Here is a 10,570-nt window from a genome sequence, read left to right as displayed (position 1 = left end):
TCCTGGGGAACTCTATGACTTACTCTCTACCATCAGCTGCACAAGGAGTCCCACCATCTTTCCCTAACTAGCTTGCAAATACTGCTACATACCCGCTTACTAGTTAGTTAAAGCTAGTCGAAACCCCTATCAGCACAAAGCAATTAGCATTCGTGCATTGAGTAACCATTACCAAGCATAACCTAACGAGGCTACCATACTGCCGACTACCAACCCTAGCATATAGCTCAATAAACTCATACAATAGGCACATATGACATCCTTACTAGATCCTTAGCCCTAATCTAGCATGCAGTTCTCGTAATCATATCATATAACATAACATAGCATGTATGGCTATCTTGGGGAAAGATTACCTGAGTTTGGCCGGTCGCTCGCATCACACACCTCATTCTTTCCCAAACTCCTTATTTTAAATTTTAGAAAACTATTTGTCTTGTAAAAATCCATCAAGACCTCGGTTTGAGTCCAGACACCCCCGATGGTGTGCCCGAATCACTCAAACCAAGGCTCTGATACCAACTTGTAACATCCCAAAATCGAGACCCAAATATTTTTGTTTTAAAGTATATATTACTTGTAAAATAGTTAACAGAAAAAGACATTTAAAATCCTTTCAACCATAAAGTCACAAATCACAAGTCTCAAAACCATATTAGTTAATAGTATAATATCAGAGTACAATCTCAGGTTTCTCAAATGTGGAATATCATGGGTGAATGTGTGATGCTCTACCCTATCGGCTCCTTCCCTTTAGAAGAAAAGGTACCTGAAACCAAAGCTAAAAATCGTAAGCACAAAGCTTAGTGATTTCTCTCATCATACCCATACCAAATAATGCATAATCTTCGGTATCTTTCAACTGGTAACTGTCGGGCAAAGCCACGAGCTGGGCTCTTCCTCGGTATCTTCCAACTAGTAACCTAGAACTAACCTCCCTTTCGGTATCTTTCAACTGGTAACTAGGAGCTACCCTCTCCTTCGGTATCTTTCAACCGGCACTTGGGGACTATTTCACCCCTACTACTGCTAACACATATCAAGCACAGTAAACATATCAAGCACAATAATCATATCAGGCCCAATAATCATATCTCATATCAACACTTAGATAATTATCACAAAGACAATCATCTAACCAACACTCTTACTTGTGGGCTAGGATTGTGGCCGTAGACCCACTCCTACTTGGAGAAAACTCACCTCAAAGTTGTGTACTGTCTGCACTGATCTCGATATGAAAACCAACTCTCCTCGAATCCTCAATCCCTACACAATAACTTTTCTAACTTATCAATTCATAATCGTAACCTTTACAAGGGTCAACTCAAGTCCAAGACAAAGTCAAGGTCAACACCTTGGTCAATGGTCAACCATCCGATCAAAGTCAACATCTGGTTGACTCGACTCACCGAGTTGGTCCACCAACTCGCCGAGTCCCCATATCCATATAATGCCATAATCTCGTCCCTACTCGTCGAGTCTAGTAAGAGCTCGACGAGTTCACCTTCAACAACACATCAGACTATCTTCAACCGACTCGCCGAGTTCATCCTTGAACTCGTCGAGTCCATCTTCATCCATAAGAAGGTGTTCAGTCTATGAATCGATGTGTTCCCCTTGAACTCGCCGAGTCCGTCTTCATGTGGTTGGGGCATTGCCTTGAACTCGCCAAGTTTGTTCATCCATTCGTCAAGTCCTATAATTTCCAGGTCCCTAGTGAACCTAAACAACTGGAGAACCTTCGATCTTATCATCTGGTCCCTAAACAGAAAGGATTTGGTGGAAATTACACCCCGACTCGCCGAGTCCCAAGAACGACTCGCCAAGTCCATCTTTGTTCAAAACTATACAGTCGATTATAATGGGTCTTAACGCATCAAAACCATAGATCTGGCTTCCTAGGGTCCATTTTATACGTAAAGCTACAAACTTGATGTCAATGCATGGGGCCTTTGGCTCAAAAAGCCATAAAAGGAGGTCTACAAGATGCATGGGGTATTTATGGCAACAAAGTTGGCACCTTTATGCCATAAAGACCCCCAATTGTTCCAGATCCGAAATGCAACCTCAAGCATACCCACAAAATCCGATTTTAACTTTTATATACTCACAAAAGGGTAGAAATAGCCCCAAATAAAAATCTAAGAAATAGATGGTCAATGTTCTAACTTTTTACCATGAATGAGCTGAGAATGGAGTAAAACGTTTGATCTCCTTGCTTCTACTTGAACTTCCAAGCCACCAAAAGGCTCAAGAACACACAATAAGGGTTTAGGGTTTCAATCTAGGCCTTCTTCAAGTTGGGAGGGTGATGGAGGCTGGTTTGGGACAAGATAAAGTGTTTAAATAGGGTACAAACTCTAAATATTGGGGTTTTGTCCAGACATCTCCTATTCGCCGAATCGGTCTCCCGACTCGTCGGGTAGATCACTAAAAAATAAAAATCACCACAAAATGTCGAGTCTACTCGACGAGTTGGGCCTCCAACTCGCCGAGTCCTAGAGTAAATCACAATATTACTTGAATTTAAATACGTACCAGGAACCGAGTGTAACAAATCACAAATATGCTTCTATTCCAAGTTTGTTTCGGTATTAAAATAAAGTAGTTAAATTAAATTAGAAAATTGTTTGTGTAATATTAAAAAATATATTTGTTTATTAAAATAAAGTAATTAAATTAAATTAAGAAACAAATTTTTTAAAAAAATGGAACGGTATGAGTGTTATCACTCCCTACCAAATGTTAAGATTAGATGTTAAATTGAGAAAAGTGATACGACACTCAGAAGACTGACATGATAATGTGTTAAGAGTGTTACCACTCCCCTTAGTCTAACAACAATGGATTTAAATGGTTTTATTCTATCCCGCTAGAACACCGAGTTAATATATGCTTGGAATAGAACCCAAAACCTCCTTGTTAGAATCTGGTTAGCCTAATGGGCTAGCCCAACCCGTACAAAATTACAATTTTTATATGGTTTAATCAAGTGTTTATTACTTATGTTGATACTTCATACACTTATGAGGGCCGAAATGAAAAAGGTAAATGAAGGGATCGCTATAAAAAGTAAAAATTGGAAATTGAACGGTCACGTTTTGTATAGCTGAGAAGGTCGGACACAACACACAAGTGTATCAAATGGAAGTCATATCATTCATTATCATTTTTAGATTTAAATCTAAATTGGAAGAAATTATTTTCAATTTAATGCTCTTCCAATTAATTATCTATGCTATAAGAAGACAAATATCAAAATGAAGGTTAATTAATTATACCATTTTTATGATGCCCACATGCCACAAAACTCACCTGTTGTAAACTATTATTAACGAGGACATATATATATGGGTATACTCCCTTACCATCATGTATCGAAACTTACATGAAATAAAATTATTGAAGTCATTAATTCAAAGTCGGGACATTGCAAAAACTTTTTCTTCATCATGGGGTTCATTTTGTTGGTATCGGGTTTGATGCAAATGGACTTCCTTTTGAGATCTCTTATTGTTTATGTGTATGTTTTCCGAGATCTTTAGGGTTTTGGCCAGTTTTCTGAGCTCCACTTTTACGACTTTACCTGTTCCTGTTTTTGGTAGTTTTTTCACAAACTCCACCTTCTTTGGCACCATAAATTTTGACATCTTTTTCCTGCAATATTCCAAGATTTCGGTTTCAGTGGTGCTTTCCATCTCTTTCAAGACAACAAAAGCACACGGACTTTCTCCCCACTTCGGATGAGGCATTGCCACTACTGCTGCTTCATGTATTGCCGGGTGTTTGAATAGAATGGATTCTAGTTCCACACTACTGATATTTTCTCCACCGGAGATTATCACGTCTTTTGACCTGTCTTTGATTTCAACGTATCCGTCGGGATGTATAACTCCAACATCTCCGGTTAAAAACCACCCTTTCTGAAAAGCCTTCGCAGTCTCCTTCTCATCTTTCAAATACCCTTTCATGATGCTACTTCCTCGGAGCACGATCTCTCCCATCATCTTCCCATCGCGCACAACGCTCTCCATTGTGTCCTTGTTTTTGACATCGACATCAGCGAGGGTGAGTATTCCGACCCCCTGTCGAGCCTTCAATCTCGCCTGTTGATCTTTCGGCAGTTGATTCCACTTGCTTTGCCACTCGCATACAAGAGCAGGTCCTGTGGCTTCAGTAAGGCCATACGCATGCATTATGTGGAACCCAAGATCCTCCATCTTCTCCAACAGGGCCTCCGGCGGTGGTGCCCCTCCGGTGAGTATGTTCACCGTAGATGTTATTTCACAACGCTCATGGGGCTTGGCATCTAAAAGGATGGTGAAGACAATAGGGGCACAACACATGTGAGTCACCTTGTGCAGAGAGATGCTCCTGTACATTTCTTCAGCAGTCGTGTTGCGTATGCACACATTTGTGCCTCCTCTTGCTGCAACACCCCAGGTGAACGTCCATCCGTTGCAATGGAACATCGGTAGTGACCATAAGTACACCGCCTCCGTACCCATTTCCCAACCTTGAATCAAGCTCATGGTGCTCAGAAAAGCACCACGGTGGCTATACACCACTCCCTTCGGCTCAGAGGTGGTTCCGGATGTGTAATTCAGTGAAATCGCATCCCACTCGTCCTCAAGTTCTTCACCATGGTAGAGTGGATTGCCATGCTGGATGAGTAGCTCATACTCCAGCTCGCCAAGACGAATTCCGGTGGGCTTATCAACGTCATCAATCACGATGACTAAAGGCATGGCTACGTTTTTAGCATCCAGCAATTGTAGCGCCTCAGATGCTAATGGAACATATTCATAGTCGACGAAAAACACCTTGGCTTCAGAATGACAGAGAATGGTGGCGATGATTTTAGCATCAAGTCTTATGTTAATTGCATTAAGCACGGCTCCAGCCATTGGAACTGCGAAATGCATCTCATATAACGCAGGTACGTTTGGAGCTAGTACAGATACCTATAGAATTAATAAAACCGAAAATTAGAAGAAAGAAACTTGTTTCATAAAGAATAGTGTCTGCTACAAAAGCATGCATATTATAGACATAAAAAGCAAGAAACTTACAACATCGCTCTTGATAACGTTAAGGGAACGGAGGGAATAGGCGAGACGACAGCATCTCTCATAAGTTTGGCTCCAGGTAAAGCTGACTCCGCCATATATGACAGAGGCTCGGTTGGAATAAACCTTTGATGCTCTGCTGAAGAAAGTGAGAGGAGTGAGAGGGACATAGTTTGCTGCACACTTCGGAAGTCGGTCCATTAATGACTCAATAGAATTAACTACGGTAGATTGCCGGCTGAAACTAATTAATCGTTAATACAAGGTTTAGGAGGTATAAAGCGATTGCTAGTTTGATGGAGAGATGTATGTATTGTGGTGTGAAGGATAGGTAGGGAGAAGAAACTGTATTTATAGAGGTAGGAAGCACGTTATTTAGCATGGTGGGGTAGGGTATAATGAGGAGGGGCCATTGTTGTCTCAGGAAAATAGCTTGGAATATGCAATGATATTACAGAGGGCGTTACACATATGTGTTTGAACACAGCCTTTTGACTTTGAACGCTATATTGTGCGTCATTATTCTTTCTATTTAGAAATATATTTCCATTTAGAAATATAAACTTTTTTACTCTATTCAAAAACTGAATAGGCTAGCTGCAGATATATAACAAAGACCATGGATTCAATCAGTTTTTATATATTAATTTGTAATCAAATATGAATACTGTGAGATCCGTATATTACACAGATTTATTAAAAATGCCAAAAGTAACCGTATGGGTAAAGAAAACACCTTTCACGTAAGTTTTGGTAACCACAAGTATCACGTTTATAAAAAATATAAATAACGACTAAGTTTGTTACATATTGTAAACCATATGGACTATTTATGTAATCTAGTCTTAATTAATCTATATTAATAAAATTAATTAATATTAATTTACAAAATATTATCTATATTAATATACATATACATTAATTAATATATTAATAGAAAAAGGAATTCACAAAATTAATTAATATAAGGTGATATTTAATATGTGGAAACTGAATAAAAAAGAAAAGAAAAACTATAAAAATAACAAATGGATATTAAATAATTAAAAAAAAATCTACAAAATAACATGTATCAAAATGAAGAAGAAGATAACATGTAGCAAAATCATTCTAATTTATTAGGATATATATATATATATATATATATATATATATATATATATATATATATATATATATATATATATATATGGAAAAGTTAAATAGAGAACCATAATTATTGTTTTTTCAAAGAACGAAATCTTTTTTTTCAATTTCTATAGCTTATTCTTTATCGAAAAAAAAATCTAAAAATATCTAAATTCATATATTAACATTATGAATGTGAAAAATATTTTTCGGATTCACCGTGTGAATCCGGATTCACGTTGTGAATTTCTGTATCTTTAGGGTTTTGTTTTTTTTTTTGGTTAAAAAATAAGTTATAAAAGTTGAAAAAAAGATTGGTTCATTGGTTAATTATGGTTCTCTATTGAAGCTCACCCTATATATATATATATATATATATATATATATATATATATATATATATATATACATACTAGTTTATAACCCATGGCAACCACGAGTGCAAAATTAATTAGATTTTCATACTCAAATATCGTAATTATTAATCAAATAATATAATTAAATTATTAATGAATAGTTATTTTATTTAGTTATGTAAAATTAAAATCATTGATTCAAATAAGTATGTGAAATTAATTTTCAATATATATTAAATAATTTTTATTTGTGAAAAAAACGTTACGATATAATATAATGATATATTAAATTTATTGTAAAAATAAAACAACCCCAATATGTGAAGTAAATTAAAATTGGCAAATAAATCAAAAAATTAAGTTGTTAAAATAAACGTATATTATAAAAAATAAGAAATTATAAATGAAAAATTAACAAAGTCTTATTAATAATAAGAAGAAAACATGTTATGAGGAATAATATATTACATACAACTTACAAATTTCTAAAAAAATTCTTTATAAACAACATTAAAAGTTTTATTTGTAAATCTACCATCCTTATCTAAAATTAATAATTTTAATCATTCTCTACTTTGAACTCTAGATAAGGCAACATATAATTGACAATGTGTAAAAAACGGATCTTTAAAAAACAAACCAACATTAGATAAGGATTGTCCTTGGCTCTTGTTAATTGTCATTGCAAAAGCAAACAGATAATGGAAATTGTCTTCTTTGGAATTTGAATGAGATTTTTTTTTTCAGATGTTGTTAAGGTCATTCTTCGAATAAAGATCCGATTTCCAATATTACTTCCAGTTATGATAAATGCCTGAATAACACGTTTCCCAAAGATATCACATGTAGTCTAATGTCATTACATAAGTCATTTTTTTTTCAATGTTTCTCAGTAACATAACTGGAACCCCGACTTTCAAAACTATCTTATGATTAGACAGACCTGAGACTTTAAGATCATTTAAAATTTCAGGTGAGTATAAATTGGCATCAAAGTGATTATGGGCAAACTCAGATTCACATAGTTTATCCAAACTTAGATATTCTACTTCATCTCCTAGAAATAATGGTAGCAAACGATCATTTATTTTTCCGACAACTTCATTCTTTGGAGCAAGTATTGCTATTTCTTGAAAATATCCTGGAATGTTAGAAGCTTCAAGAATTAAAGGATATACAAACTCGATTAATGAACCTATAGGATCATAAGGATCATTAATTAGAAGATCATCTGGAATATCAATAATCGCTTTGCCATCGTTAGAACCACCAAGTTTCCCTTCTCCTGTATCCAAAAGCCATTTTGCAAAATTCATTGTTTGTTGAATAGTAGATGTATCAATTCCAACCGTTAGCCTCATATTCTTGATTAGTTGATAGACTTTGCATTGTTGCCATAAATATGATGAACTTAAGGAAACATTGTCAATGTCTTGTCTACTACCACTTGGGATAACAAGCATAATTTGTCTAAAATCTCCTCCAAAAACAATTACTTTCCCTCCAAATGGTAAATTTGAGTTTCTAGGATTATGACACTTGAATATATCTTTAAAAGTTCGATGTAAAGCTTCAAATGCATGCTTGTGAATCATAGGTGCTTCATCCCAAATTATTAATGAGGTTTTTCGTAATAAACTGGCAGGTTCACTATCTGGTGATATTGAACAAATAGAAACCTCAGTAAGAACAAAAGGAATAATAAACTGTGAATGTGCCGTCCTACCACTGGTCAATAATAAAGAAGCAATCTCACTTGACACAATATTTAAAACAATTTGAGCATTACATCTAACTGTGGTAGATAATGTCTTCCAAAGATAGGTTTTACCTGTTCCATCATAAACCGTAGATAAAGAAAACACCTCCTTCATTATTCTTTATTACAGTCATGATATCATCAAAAATGTTTCGTTGCTTAGATGTTAAAGCAATAGAAAGTCGATCGAACTCCTTCTTTAAATATGGCATGTCATAATATTCTAGCTCCTCACTAATAAGACAATTGTTTGAAGAGGATACAAAATCAGTATCGGGCAAAGGCATCCTTGTAAAATTTTTGAGACTTGAATTGTTACAAAGTAAAAGTTCAATATAAAAAAAAAAAAAAAAAAAAGTCAGGTTCTTAATTTGATATTCATTAAGTGATAAACCTGAAACAAAATTGGTATAATAGTTACCAAAAAAAAATTATAAACAAATATTTCTTGAAATAAATTAATATTTTATATTTCTTTAAATATGCATTTTAAAATTAGTAAGTAAAGAATACTATAATACCTGGAAATTTTAATTTTTGTTGTTGAGTGTAAAGAATTCCATTCGACAAGTATTCCCATGTAATTTTCCACATAACATCCGGGCTAGACAAGTTGTGAGATAATAACATGGTAGCGAATAAGAAACGTAAGTAATAACCGGATCCAGACTTACTTGCCTCCTTAATAGCTTCGATGTATTCTTTATTATCATCTAAGAGGTCGAGAGCATAACATACATCTCTAAATGAAGGACATATTTCACCATTAACCATGCGGATTTTTTCAAATGATCTTGGTCCTTTCACTTTCTTTAAAAGAATTCTTAAGAAATATGCATCGCCAAGATTAGGTGACACTGAATGAATTCTGCCAATCGAATATCCAACCTCCCTTGGCTTCCAAGTTTTTGATTCAATCTTCCAAACAAACTTTGTTGGAAATTCGTTGTAACATCCCGTCATTTCAAGTCAGTAAAAATCGAGTCCTGTAACCTCTTTGAGAAAGGAATTAGAATATCATCGAAAGATGAAGTATTCAAAAACTCTATTTAGAGTACACTATGTGGTAGGTATCGTCTTAAGGTTTCCAAACAAATAAATAACACAAAAATACGAGTTATAACGAAGAAGTTATGACCATTCTAAGTTTTCCGACAAAAACCGGCAATACGAAGTTGCGTAAAAACGCAAAGTTTCAATAAAACACTTTTTGACCTTAGGTATCTAAATGAAAGTCATAGATATCCTTAAACTACAAACATGCATAAAAAGAACGCTTAAATCGGACATCGCATGAATAAGTTATGAATTTTTAAAGAAATTCCTTAATCACGTCATTTTAATAAATAAATAATAAAAATAATTTTGGAATTTGCCAACGGAATCTAAATGAAAGTTGTAGATCGTAGTCTCACCTTCGCGGGGATATAAAGAACGTCAAAAACGGAGTTCGTATGAAGGAGATATGAATTTTTGAAGTTTGATAAATAATTTATATATGAATTTTATTAAAAATTCGGTATTATCCGAAGGGGAGTCAGCCTAGGGCCGTAGTACGCGCCGCGTACCCTCGTACGCCCCGCGTACTCGAGGCCACGGCCTCGGATCGTCCACGTCGCCCCTATGCGAGCTACCCCCTCCCCGTCCCATCCGAAGCGCTGCAGCCGAGGATGCGGTCAGCAGTGACGTGCCGTACGCGCCGCGTACGGGAGTACGCCCCGTGTACGCATGCTTCTCAGCCCCCTATAAAAGGGATGCGAGGGTTCCCGGGAAAATGGCTCATTCTCTCTCCTTTTTCTTGCGTTTTACCTTGTTTTCCGTGCTCGCACTACCCCGAAGCCCTGGTCATTTTGTGCAAGTCCCGAAGGTCGATTTTACTCCCGAGGAAAATCCATTTCCCAAGACGAAACTCTGCCCGGTTTTCCATCTTGCTATCTTCAAACTTTCAAGTAAGTTCATACCCCTTTCAAACACACTTTAAATACATTTGAAATTCTTTTATACTCTTTTAGGGGGGGGGGGGGGGGGGGGAATACAAGTAAACATACGGGTATTATCGTGTATTTTATAAAGTTTCACTTCACTTGTTTTACCGAATAAATCACTTGGAACTCATTACTATTATGGAAAACTCTTGTCATACTTTGTGTGCATTAGACTTATACAAAGTATATAATGATTTCAAAGTACCTTTCATTGTTAAGTCGTTTTATACATTCTAAAAACTTATGATTTTTGCTTTGTCAAACATTGTG

General features: G+C 35.6%; 2 protein-coding genes across 2 annotated transcripts; both read right to left on the bottom strand.

The window, feature by feature from the left end:
- Positions 1-3,228: 3,228 nt before the first annotated feature.
- Positions 3,229-5,388, bottom strand: LOC145036728 (trans-cinnamate:CoA ligase, peroxisomal-like). The gene is made up of 2 exons (XM_078985197.1): positions 5,076-5,388; positions 3,229-4,967 (listed from the first exon to the last, which is right to left on the bottom strand). Exons 1-2 carry the CDS (start codon positions 5,271-5,273, stop codon positions 3,420-3,422), a joined length of 1,746 nt encoding a protein of 581 aa, XP_078841323.1. The 5' UTR covers positions 5,274-5,388; the 3' UTR covers positions 3,229-3,419.
- Positions 5,389-7,395: 2,007 nt separating this feature from the next.
- LOC145035623 (ATP-dependent DNA helicase PIF1-like) lies at positions 7,396-8,430 on the bottom strand. The gene has a single exon (XM_078984140.1). It carries the CDS (start codon positions 8,428-8,430, stop codon positions 7,396-7,398), a length of 1,035 nt encoding a protein of 344 aa, XP_078840266.1.
- Positions 8,431-10,570: the final 2,140 nt, after the last annotated feature.

The sequence above is a fragment of the Lactuca saligna genome, chromosome 3 (assembly GCF_052625555.1).
Source record: "Lactuca saligna cultivar CGN05327 chromosome 3, ASM5262555v1, whole genome shotgun sequence".
Classification (NCBI taxonomy): Eukaryota; Viridiplantae; Streptophyta; class Magnoliopsida; order Asterales; family Asteraceae; genus Lactuca; species Lactuca saligna.
Note: the sequence above shows the minus strand (reverse complement) of the source record. Positions and strands in the feature narration are given on the sequence as shown.